Genomic DNA, 12,750 nt, shown 5'->3' with positions numbered 1-12,750 from the left:
CTTCTAAGTAAGTACTAGAATTATTTATTATTGTGATTTTTCTTTTAAATGAAACCACATTTTAATGGATTGTATTTACTTTTACCTGTGTTAAGAAGTAATATTTCTGTTTTATATTTACGTGCTTATTGTATAGATTCTTAAAGGGAAGTTTTAAATTCCTTGGATGTAAAATCTGGTCAAGGTGTGAAAACTTCAGCTCTCATAGACTATCAAGCTAGTATGTAGAGACATTTAAAGCTGTTCAGTATAGGCATTTAAAAAATTATTTCATACATTTACCTTTTGTATTTTTATAATACAGTCATCTGAATTTTCCCTCTTTGTTCCTTTTTTTTCTTTCCTTTTTTTTAACCCCCTGTCCTTCCTGTGATTAAGGGCTGTACCCTACTTTTCTGCGGTCAGGCTGTAAACATTTGAGAAGTTGGCCTAGGCTTCATTCACGGAATGCTCTATCTTCATAGAAAAGTCGTTTTGATCAGGCTGTATTTGCTAGAATACAAGCTGCTCATTAAACTAGAACAGTAGCTAAATCTGTTCCCTAATGGCATTTTCCCATATTACACATATTTGTTGTTTTTAACCTTCGTTTGAAAATTTGTTATTAATTGGAGTACTTCTTAATGTAACTTCATGAGAGTTTCTCTGTCATGCGCTACATGCATCTGGCATGAAATGCTATTCACACATGTATTTTTCCATGGCTTATCTAGGGGTCAGGCCCAGCCTCAGGAGCAGTGGTATCACTGAATTCAATGAATGTGGATGCGGTATGTGAGAAACTGAAGCAAATAGAGGGGCTGGACCAGAGTATGCTGCCTCAGTATTGTGCAACAATCAAAAAGGTGATGTGCACACTGACCTGCTGACTCAAAGCAGGACTGAGGGTGCGGGGACGGGCTCTGTGGACAATGAACGCTTCAGTTCCAGCAGCTCAAAGATGCATTCTCTGTTGCAATGGGAAAGCTCCAAATGGAAACGTGATTCTCGCTCTTTTGTATCCTAAAATTGCTCTACTGGTCCTTAGTTTATAGGTGGATAAAAGACAGTAGCTGTATTACAGTGTTATTGTTTTAATTTTTTTTAATGTTTATTTTTAAGAGAGAGAGAGAGAGAGAGAGAGTGACAGAGCACAAGCAGGGGAGGGGCAGAGAGAGAGGGAGACATAGAATCCGAAGCCGGCTCCAGGCTCCGAGCTGTCAGCACAGAGCCCGACGCGGGGCTCGAACGCACTAACTGTGAGATCATGACCTGATTTGAAGTCAGATGCTTAACCAGCTGAGCCACCCAGGCGCCCCGCAATGTTATTTTTTAAATGATCGAATATAAGTAAAAATGCCTTGATGAGAAATACAAAGCTCTGAGGAACTTCACATTTAGATAAACAGTAACTCATGTCTCCAATATGCAACACAGAACATTTAAACAATATAATGTTCTGTTATATTTTCTTTGTATTATTTGTGACTTAATAATTATCAGAGTAAACCACACTTGCTTCATTTTCCCCAAGTTCTCACTTTTATGTGTTAATAGGACTTAGGAGTATGTCCCATTTGATGAACCCTCATAGGTTTGGTGTGCGAGGCTCACATGCATGAGGAAGTTTATTCCTCCTATGTCCTATTCTTCCTACTCTCCCGGCCACCGCAAAGGTGGACAGTGATGCCTGGGATTCAGGGGAGGCTTCCCATATTATACAAGCCTGCGTCCCTGTTAGAGTGGATATTTGCACTAAGTTACACTTTTTCTTTTACTACAGTAGAGTAGAACATTAGTTACAAGCCTCTACTTGAAAGAATGGCATCTAAAAAAGTTTTGTAAAGAATGATGAGCATGTAAAATGAGATACCATTTTACTAATCCTAACTTACGTTTAGTCGGAAAGGTTTCAGATAATGTCAGTTTCCTTACAGGTCTAGTTAGTGCTGATGCCTGTTTGCAAAAGCATCAAGCATTGCCTTCTCAAGGTACAAACCTGACTCTCTCCTCGGGGCCACTTGGGTAGTATCAGGAGAGGATGAGGCCTCCAACTTGAATCGTGGGCAATTTTGTTTCCATCTTGACAGCATTTTCTTTCCACTCAGCTCTTTACTGACAGCCCTGGCTTCTGAGGCCCATCTTAGCCCTGGTTTTTTAAGTGCTGCGAACTGCTTTGCATTTCTGCAGCAGGACCTCTGTCATGGGCTTGCTCTGTGCACTTGTGTCTTCACAATTAACTTGAGTGAGCAGAGGAGGGGCAGAGAGAGGGAGAGAGGATCCCAAGCAGGCTCTGCACTGTCAGCACAGAGCCCCATGCTGGGCTCAATCCCACGAACCGTGAGATCATGACCTGAGCTGCGATCAGGAGTCAGACGCTCAAGTGACTGCGTCACCCAGGCGCCCTCATTCTGTCGGTTTTAAACACAAGTAGTCCGTAATTTTACCACAGTTAATAAAACCAGGCTTTGTATTTTGTAAAATCAGCCAAGGTACCTATTATTAATAAAGAAAATTTCATCCGTTCTTTGGGGGAAACTAGAATTACAGAGACCCAATGTGATACAGTCATTTTTTGTGAATTCAATAAATTGGGAAATTAGTGGGTGGACATTCTTCATGGCTGAAGTTATCTAACATAGCTGATAAACAAGCTTGTCAGAACTTACCTCACTTGGAACTTAGTCTGTGACTGACACACTAACAAGGACAGATGACTCTGCCCCTCCCAGAAGCTGCGGTTCGTATTCATATGTTACAAGATTAGAAGAGACGAACTAACACTTGTGTTTATTGCTCATGACAGGGTGTAGGTAGTTTGGGAAATAGTTGGGAGGGTTAGGTCTCGGGTTGGTCCCTGAAGAGTGATTTGTATTACTTGCGTGTTAAGACACTTGGCAAAAATACGGAGTGGTGGATATTGATCAAAGTCAGCTTGTGTATTATATTATTACATAGGCTAATAACCTTTTTTAGGTCAGTGTTTTCTAGTCTGTAATGACTTTTTTTAGTGCTAGTGGAAAGGTACGTTTTAATCGCTACTGTTTCAGAATATCTCATATTTTCTTTGTTTTTCTACTTGCATTTGTTTTCATTCAGGCAAACATAAATGGCCGTGTGTTAGCTCAGTGTAACATTGATGAGCTGAAGAAAGAGATGAATATGAATTTTGGGGACTGGCATCTTTTTAGAAGCACGGTAAGATATCTTATATTTATGGAATTATTTACAGTAGTGTATAAGGCAAGCGCTGATCAGCACTGGCCTAAACGGCTGTTTTTCTGTATTCTCGTAGGCAGAATATCCACAGCAGTGTGTGGTAACCTTTGTCTTTCGGACATTTCACTCGGAAATTTGGGGAAGAGGCAACCTGCCAATTCTCCACGCTTTCACTGACGAAACCTTTTTTCTTTGACCTGCCTCTAGCCAGGCTCTCTGTGCCTCTAGGCCTCAGCCTCAGTGTCTGTCCTTGCCAGGCCTGCATCGCCCAGTGTTAGCAAGGATCACGTGAAGTCGGTTTAGAAAGGACTCCCACCCGCGCTATCTGATAGCCTTTGGTACCCGATCAAACCCCTCGTTCCCCATCACCCCCTAGATGATATCTGATCACCCTGGCCTGCCTTTCGGAGAGTCCTGTCAAGTTAGTTTGGCCAGAATTCCCTTGACCTTGGTGTTTCCTCTTAGAGATTTTCCACCCGCCGACCCCCACCCCACTCCTCGCTTGTCCACACTGCTTTCCGGATTGGGCTCAGTGCTGTCTTGAGCTCTCTTTTCCCCGGTTGCAATAGTTGCTGATTAGAATCTGTTTCACCGTATCAGCTACTCTCTGGCTCTGCTTCTCTTTGGCACACAACAGTTGCATTCTGTTTGTTAAATGTTAACACAATATAAACTGAATTTTGAACTAAAGTAGTAATAACATCGGAGTCAAGTTAAATTTTAAACTAAAGTAATAATAACACAATGGCCAGATTAGCGCATGATGTACACGTGATGATTTTGCCACTACTTCTTTTAGTGTCATTGAAGTGAAAGATAAGCAGATATATTTCAAATCCATTAGGAACTCACAAGAAGTCTGCCTTTTCATTTTCATTACAGTAACTTTATAGTGTTTTATTTTTTTTTAATAATTTTTAAAGCTCCTAAACTGTGATTTGTCAGTGTGGATATTGATGTTCTTTTTCCTTCCGTTAAGGTACTAGAAATGAGAAGTGCAGAAAACCAAGCGGTCCCCGAAGACTCGCGTTTACTCAGTGAGAACAGCAGCGGCCCGGTTCCCCACGGCGAGTCTGCTCGGCGCTCCTCCCACAACGAACTGCCTCATACTGAGCTTTCCAGTCAGACCCCCTACACACTGAACTTCAGCTTTGAGGAGCTGAATACCCTTGGCCTAGATGAAGGTGCCCCACGTCACAGTAATCTAAGTTGGCAGGTATTTATTAAATGTCATTTTTCACATTACTGAAGAGGGAGGGCGATATTTAATTCACTGAGAATATCTTGGTGCGTTGATGTAGTCATTCGGAAAATATTTAATGAGTACCTCGGTGAACAAGACAGAGGGCTCCCTATTTTCAAGAAACTACTTTTCTGGAGGGGACAGTCAGTAAAATAAAGGAGAAATAAGATCATTTTGGAAATGGGTAAGAACTGTTAAAACAGTGCACTAGGGTAACAGCATAGAGAGTAAATGGGAACCGGGCTACTTTGGTTGGGCTGGTCGATAGAGTTCAGGCTTCGCTTGCTATTTTCCTGTGAAAGTCAGTAGTCAGGGGCTAAGATACATCTCTGTTGGAAAATTGCCACATATTACCCCTTTGAACAGCATAATTTGGTTTTCAGTACACATGCCCAGTGTGTAGGGATCCTCGTTTTCTTTCTGTCATCTGAGGTGAGCAATGGGTGAGTTCCACTTTCCGGTGTTCTCAGCCGAGAGAGGCCAGGTGAGAATCAGGAATAAAGAGGACCGTGAGAGACACATGCGATGGAGTGAGGAGAAGATAAGAAAAAGAAACTAGGCGAAAACAGAGCAGGATGCAGAAGAGAGGACAGGCCAGGGAGGAAAAGCAGTAAACAGCCACCACAAGAAGCCGTTCTGAGAGGGAGTGAGTGTATTTAGGAAAAGCAGTACCTGGTAGGTCTGCCATTTTTAAGAGGGTTTGGTTTAGTCTGGTAGTAAACACATTTTGTTGTTGTTGTTGTTGCTGCTGCTGCTGTTGCTGCTGCTGCTGTTATCTTTTAATATATACCGGAACCTTTTTCTTTATGTTGGGAAACCATCTTATAACCGGGTACTGACTGAGATAGAAATTCCCTTCTTTCATGAGAAGATGTGTTCACACTTGACCCTTTTGTCCCTGTGTTTCTACCAACAGTGCTTCCTTTCTTTTCCCTGGAATTCCTTTTAGCATTCCTTAAGAGATCCTCATTCTCTGCTTTTCCATACTTGGCATTTCCTACCGTGACCTGGAAACCCATGGCCTTCCCATTAATGCGGCGGCTCTCAAACTTTGCCGTAATCTCAGAGTCGCTTTGCACTTTTCAGAATTACCCAAGACCCCGGATAGCTTTTGTTTATGTGACTTGTGTCTGTCAGTATTTACCATGTTAGAAATAAAAACGGAGAAACTTTAGAAATATTTATGAATTTATTTAAAAATAAACACATTACATGTTAACATAAATAACATTTTCATGCGAAATGACAATATTTCCCAAACAAAGCAAACTTTAGTGAAAATGGGATTGTTTTGCAAATCTCTTTAATGCCTGGCTCAGCAGAAGGCAACCAGACCCCCATATCTGCTTCTGCATTAAATCTCTTGTGGCCTCACGTGTCATGGAGCCTCTGGAAGGCCCGCTGGACACCGTTGTGGGACCGAGAGTGAGAGACAGCTGGCATCGTCATAGGACGTTCTTTTGGGAGTTGTTTAGACCTCATGGATTCCTGAAGCCTTGTGGACACAGTGCGCATGTGAGAGCGGAGAAGGGTGCTCTCCTTATGGTCTCAATCCACCGGCAGGGGCCCTTCTCAAGGAGATGGGTCATTTCCTCCCTGTTGAAGACTCCTCTCCTTGTTTCTGCTTCATGGCTCCAGCCTTTGCTCTTGTCCCTTCTAAGACTTCCTTGATTCTTTTTCTTCAATTTCCCTCCTCTTTTTCCTAATCTGTAGTCTTTACTCCTTATTTACTAGCTTTTCTGAGATCTAAAGCAATTCTAATCCTAAAACTTCACATTGGAAATCAAACTTTTAAAAATACCTCATTTCTCTGTTTACTGGGATCTGACTGTTGGCCTCATGGCTTCCATTTCTGTTCATTTGGATCCTGTGTTTGTCTTTTCTATTGCACTCTATGCTTTAATCCTTTAAAATTATTATTGTTATTGCTTGGCATTTACAGTACATTTTCTTAACTGAAATTTGGCAGTAACTTTACGTCATACAAATTAGGTAAAGGTTCTTTTTTTTTTTAATTTCAAGGGTATTTAGCAAATAATTCTTTTTTTCCTATTAAAATTTTTTTTTTAATTCCAGTTAGCTAGCATTCAGTGTAATATTAGTTACAGGTGTACAATATAGTGACTCAACACTTTCATACAACACTCGGTGCTCATCAGAGAAAGTTTCTTTTTAAGATACATTGAAGACTTGAGTATTTTGTTTTTGAGATATATGTTAACCCTAATCTTCTTTGTCTTCCCTAAGAGGAATTTTTATGTTATATCAATGAAGGTGATTTTTACCTTAAATAAAAGTTAAAAGTTTGATGTTCTAAAAACAAATGCTAAGATTATTTGCTAATATAACCTTTAATTATACTTTAGAAGATTAATAATAAACTAATTTTATTAAAATTATATAAAGCTTTCTAATAACAGTAAAATTATCCATAAGTTCCCAGCTTTTATTAAACTGTGTTATGTACAATTCTTTTAAAGGAATTTGGTATTTTGAGGACACTAAAAATTCTGCGTGTACATATATATTTCCTAAGTTGATATTTATGCCTTTTTATTTATTTTTTTTTTTTGCTTACTTGAATTCTTAAATTTATTTTTTTCTGTCTTCACAGTCACAAACTCGCAGAACCCCAAGTCTTTCGAGTCTCAATTCCCAGGATTCCAGTATTGAAATTTCAAAGCTTACTGATAAGGTGCAGGCCGAGTATAGAGATGCCTATAGAGAATATATTGCTCAGATGTCTCAGTTAGAAGGGGGTACAGGTTCTACAACAATTAGTGGCAGATCTTCTCCACATAGCACATATTATCTGGGTCAGAGCTCATCAGGGGGCTCCATTCATTCTAATCTAGAACCAGAAAAAGGGAAGGATAGTGAACCAAAGCAAGATGATGGAAGGAAGTCATTTTTAATGAAGAGGGGAGATGTTATAGATTATTCTTCATCAGGGGTTTCCACCAATGATGCCTCACCCCTGGATCCTATCACTGAAGAAGATGAGAAATCTGACCAGTCTGGCAGTAAGCTTCTCCCAGGCAAGAAGTCCTCAGAAAGGTCAAGTCTCTTCCAGACAGATTTGAAGCTTAAGGGAGGTGGACTGCGCTACCAGAAACTTCCAAGTGATGAAGATGAATCTGGAACAGAAGAATCAGATAATACTCCATTGCTCAAAGATGATAAAGATAAAAAAGTTGAAGGGAAGGTAGAGAGAGTATCAAAGTCTCCAGAACACACTGCAGAGCCGATTAGAACCTTCATTAAAGCGAAAGAATATTTGTCAGATGCTCTCCTTGACAAAAAGGACTCATCCGATTCAGGAGTCAGATCCAGCGAAAGTTCTCCCAATCACTCTCTTCACAATGAAGGGGCTGATGATTCCCAGCTTGAAAAGGCGAATCTCATCGAGCTTGAAGATGATAGCCACAGTGGAAAACGGGGAATACCGCACAGCTTGAGTGGCCTGCAAGATCCAATCATAGCTCGGATGTCCATTTGTTCCGAAGACAAGAAAAGCCCTTCCGAATGTAGCTTGATAGCCAGCAGCCCTGAGGAAAACTGGCCAGCGTGTCAGAAACCCTACAATCTGAACCGAACACCCAGTACTGTCACTCTGAACAACAACAGTGCACCAGCTAACAGATCTAATCAGAGTTTTGATGAAATGGAAGGAATGAGGGAGACTTCCCAAGTCATTCTGAGGCCCGGTTCTAGTTCCAACCCAACTGCTCTTCAGAATGAAAACCTAAAAAGCATGACGCATAAGCGAAGCCAGCGTTCAAGTTACACAAGACTCTCCAAGGATTCTTCAGAGCTCCATGCAGTGGCCTCCTCTGATACCACAGGCTTTGGAGAGGAAAGAGAAAGCATTCTTTAAGAAAAACAAGCGAGAGCAGAGTAGGATTACTGTACCCCTGTGACAAAGTTGACCCGTTTTTATAGTGAATCCATCCATGTATGTCATCTTTGTACGTTTCACTCACAAATAATTAACGCATGGGAAGGTCTTTGGTGAAAGAAACATACACTATACCACAGAGGAAAGTGTAAGAAAGGATGGTTCATCACTCACCCTCCACTGTCTTTGTAATTAGAAGCTTAAAAACCCACCGTTGTTATTGAACCTTTCATTGGCACACAGCCCCATAAAATTTCTCGTGACAAGATCTAAGTATAAAGATAGGTCGGAAATATTTTATTAGACACAAAGGGTGTGGTTTGCCAAAGAAAATGAAAGCTAGAGACTCCTTTTCTACAGCATCCCCTCATCAAACATTCAAAGGAAGACATGACGTTAGATGAACCAGAAGCAACTTTTGCTCTTAGAGGGTAAGAGACAAGAATTTATAGGTTATGGAGTAGCCCAGAGACTAAAGGTAAATGCTCTATAAATTGAGAACCGGTGTTCTATATGATAGATAAATGGTTTAACAAGGGCTTTAAAAATTAATAAGAAGATGATGAACAGTGCTCAAAATGGAGCCCCAGTGACGAGACCTTTATGAGCTGCTAGGAGAGTGGCCTGCGGGGAGGGGCCAGGAACCTCCCCAGGACCTGGACCCTCTCCTCCAAATCCCAGACCTGGCTACAAGCACCATCCACCTGCTTGAGGACTCATGCTGGTCTTTTCTGTGACTCTTTTCAGTTGTGTGCCCAATTTTTCGTAGCCTAGCGGTGAGAGGGAGAAACATGAATTCTTTCTCTGGAGAATCAGGGAGGCATGGGTAATATAGAGGCACTAATAAATATTCATGGAACGAGAGAATGAGGAAATACTTATGTCAGAAAGGTCGGTGTCACTTGACAGATGACAAGGAAATATTTAATTAGGTAAAACTAAATTACTGCCTTCTCTCCAGGCAGAGTGTAGATTAAGTATCTACTTCATCTATTCCTAAATTAGCATGCTAATCCCGGGGAGCAGGGGGAGGACCAGAAAAAAGGATACACTTCTTTAAAAAGTTTAAAAACGTAACAAGACAAGGGTAAAAAGCAGATAAAACCAGTGAGATTTTCCATTTATTGTTAGCGGGGTTAAGAGAATGATCACATTTAAGTATCGTACAAGAAATGGACCTTGTCATCATGCATTGAGTATTTTTGTTGTTGTTTTGACATAGCTTATTTATGTAGAATTAATTTTGGCAGTATATCCGCAGTCACAGATAAGATCATAGATCGTAGGTGTGCCATTGCCCAAATTTAGTGTTGCATTTGTGATGGTTTTCACTGAATAGATTTTTATTAATATACTGAATAAATTACTTAGTTGACCAGTCACTGCACTAAATAGTTGCTGTTTGGGGGTTTTATGGCCTTGATGTGGAAGTATAACCTAACATTTTCTTAAGGTGTTCATTTCGCATGACTTTAACAAATGTTTTTAACCAGTTTTTAAAAGGCAGGATGTTATTGACATTATATATTGAAATGTTAACATTTTAGTATTAATAGTGCTTATTGGTTTGCAATATTGTATAATTCGTAATTATTTCAGAGGCAACATTTTGTTCTTTTTCCGGTGAGTAAATGCAGCCTAAGATCACTGTAGTACGTTCTTTACGCTGTTTGTGAAGTTACTACTAGAGTGTTAAGTGTACCACTAGATTTAGAAAACAATAAAAAAAATTGCATGTTATTCTGACTCATGAATTTTTATTCACTACAGTGATGATTCACATTTTGATTACAAATGAAAGAGTAATTTGTGTGTCTGTTTTGTCGTATGTGTGCGAAGTTTGTGAAAGGCGTTCAGGTTCATGGAGCAGTCGCACATCTGGCAGACACCTTCTGGGCTCCCCACGAGTCTTCTGGAGAGAGCGTGGCTCCTAGGTCCCTGTTGCCTGAACGGTGCTTTACTGAAGCATTGCTGCCCAGTAGCACAACTCTGTACTGTGCGTTTCTGTAGCTGGAAGAACTAGGTTGTCCAGGTCCTGGGAAGATGTCAATTTCATTGTTCTGTGAACATTATGGAAAAGTTTTCTTTTTCATACTCTTAACAGAAATTGACAAACCAGATGGGTTATTGAGTCATACCATCATTCCTTTGAATCTGTGTCTCTGTGTGTGTGTCTGTCTGTCTGTGTGTGTGTGTGTGTGTGTGTGTGTGTGTGTATCTATAAGATACAGCTCAGTCTGATTCTCACAAATGTGAAGCTCTGCTTTAAGCTGGGTGGAAAATGATAAGAAAATTGGTGTTTTGATCTTGCTCGTCCCTTCGATTCTGCATCATTTAGAGTTTTACCATATTTTATAAACCACTCTACCTTCACTTTAAGCCACAGATAGTTCTGTTCACGTAGCAGAATGTGAAGGCAGACCATTCACCTTGGACGTGTGGAGTGGTATGCAGGGGCATAGCCGTTCCGCAGGAGACTGGAAATGGAAGCAAACTATTGCTTTCTCTCAATATACTTCTTACAGTGCTGAGTGTTTAAGAGTCAGCTCCCAAATTCTGGGAGATTGAAGCGTTTGGAACTGAACCAGCATTTCCAAAATTGACAGGAAAATCTGTTTTTGTGTTCTCTTTTACTTATGTGAGTTTTAGATAGCAGTCAATACTTTTAGTGGACTAGCCAAATAATTTTAGAAATTTATTTGCTGAAATTCTCAACTTGAGAACTCTTTTAGATCATTTGCATGTCGCAGTGCTGCAGTAAAATATATTTGTAATCATGATTTTTTTTTTCTTACAAATACTAACCATTAGGAAATATTGTTTGAATGAAATTATTTTTCTGGCTAAAATACTAAACTTAAAAGGTTTTAAGACTTCATAGTTTTTGGTTACACCAGGAATTCTCAGCCTATTTAGAAGTATCTTACAATTTTAAAATCTCTGAATTCCTGGCTCACTCTTGAGGTAATCAACAGACCTACCCAGAAAAGGGAGAACTAGACAGCACTGTTTCCCTTTACTTTATGGATGAGTGACACTGAGGGAAAAGCAGGTGAAAGGGAAGGTGCGATAAAATCAACTTCTTTGGCAAACACTTGGGACTGAACGTCTCCGCTCCTTTACTTCCCACCTGCCCTTCTACACGTACGCTGACATCTGGCAGGAGGGGAGAAACGGGGAAACTTTCTTGCCTGGGGTAGGGCTGAGGGCTGGCTCACCTGGGGTGGGCTATTTGAAATGATTGCATTTTTAATTTCCAGGTTGTGGTGCCCCCTACATTTCCCTACCCCATAGTTTCAAGCATAGGCCATCATTGTGCAAATTAATTGAAATGTAGAAATTTATATATAACAGTGAGCCCACACTGGATGATCTTTTAATGGTTCATCACTTCAGAAAGGTTGAGAATCCTTGGTTGAGACTGATTAACTAGAAAGAGAAGCTAAAATCTTACATGATTTTAAACCCTTTCATGTCTAGGAAGAAAACGCTGCCCTTGAGATAGATACATCTTCAGAGGATCCAATTTAAACTAAGGTATGTAAAAAATTAGTTTTCAAATTCAACTAGTTTTAAGCCAGCGGTTGCAAACAATTCTCACCAGTTAGAGAATTTATATTCTTCCTGCTTTAAGAAACTGGGTTAAGTAAGACACATTTAAAGCCATCGCTGGAAAGCATCCGCTGTCCCCTACGAGGCCAAAGCTTTTTAAAGTAAAACTCCTAGTAAAGCACAGCCTTGGTTTACACCATCACGAGTGTGATGTGCCCAGGTTCACGTGGTGGCCGAAAGAGCTCATTAACACGGCCCTAGTCTCACTTGGGTGGAGAGGACTTCCTGAATGGAACTTGGGTGGCTTATATGATTAGCTCCATCCTGAATTTCCAGTTACAGTGAGGCATTAAGAAAACAAAGAATTTATAAGAATAAAAGGGTGCATGGAGAGGGAGGAGATTATTTCCAGACTTGTGTCAGAAGTCAGTAAAAATGTCAATGATTTGATCTCACTGGAGTGAAGACAAAAGTTGGAAAAAACATGAATTACATAATATTGTACGCTAAAGGCAGTGGATTGCTTTAAAGCACACAAACTGTTCTTAATGTGCCTGTGGAGTATGATCAGCCGTCATTTGTTTACCAAGAACACACTTAGGTCCTGCGTTTTCGGAGGCTAAATCTAGTTTTTGTAGTGCCCTTTACGCTAGCGATAGACACCAGGAGTCCTTTCTCAGTTTTGCCGAGATTTAACAAAACATGAAATAATACTTAAACTGAATAATTGAAACTGGAATAAATGAAAATTTACTTTTAAAAAAGAATATGGCACTGTATGCTCCATATTCAAATCAAGAACCTGTTTGAAGTAAGTAAGATCGCCTCGATTTCCCGCTATCGTTTTCTAATCCTAACA

At 40.2% G+C, this 12,750-nt stretch overlaps 1 protein-coding gene across 9 annotated transcripts in view; it reads left to right on the top strand.

Annotated features, from left to right (window-relative positions):
* The window catches only part of KIDINS220 (kinase D interacting substrate 220), a 95,512-nt gene extending 85,433 nt beyond the window's left edge, over positions 1-10,079 (top strand). For all 9 annotated transcript variants that reach the window (XM_086699967.1, XM_086699965.1, XM_086699961.1 and 6 more), the window contains 4 exons: positions 714-845; positions 3,079-3,177; positions 4,178-4,414; positions 7,056-10,079. In XM_086699967.1, the coding sequence (XP_086556093.1) occupies positions 714-845; positions 3,079-3,177; positions 4,178-4,414; positions 7,056-8,318 (1,731 nt within the window). In that variant the 3' untranslated portion in view covers positions 8,319-10,079. The remainder of the gene's footprint in view (positions 1-713; positions 846-3,078; positions 3,178-4,177; positions 4,415-7,055) is intronic.
* The last annotated feature ends 2,671 nt before the right edge of the window (positions 10,080-12,750 follow it).

This window comes from Puma concolor, chromosome A3, assembly GCF_028749965.1.
Source record: "Puma concolor isolate L17-30 chromosome A3, mPumCon1.1.hap2, whole genome shotgun sequence".
Taxonomy (NCBI): domain Eukaryota; kingdom Metazoa; phylum Chordata; class Mammalia; order Carnivora; family Felidae; genus Puma; species Puma concolor.
This window is presented reverse-complemented; position numbering and strand designations above follow the sequence as displayed.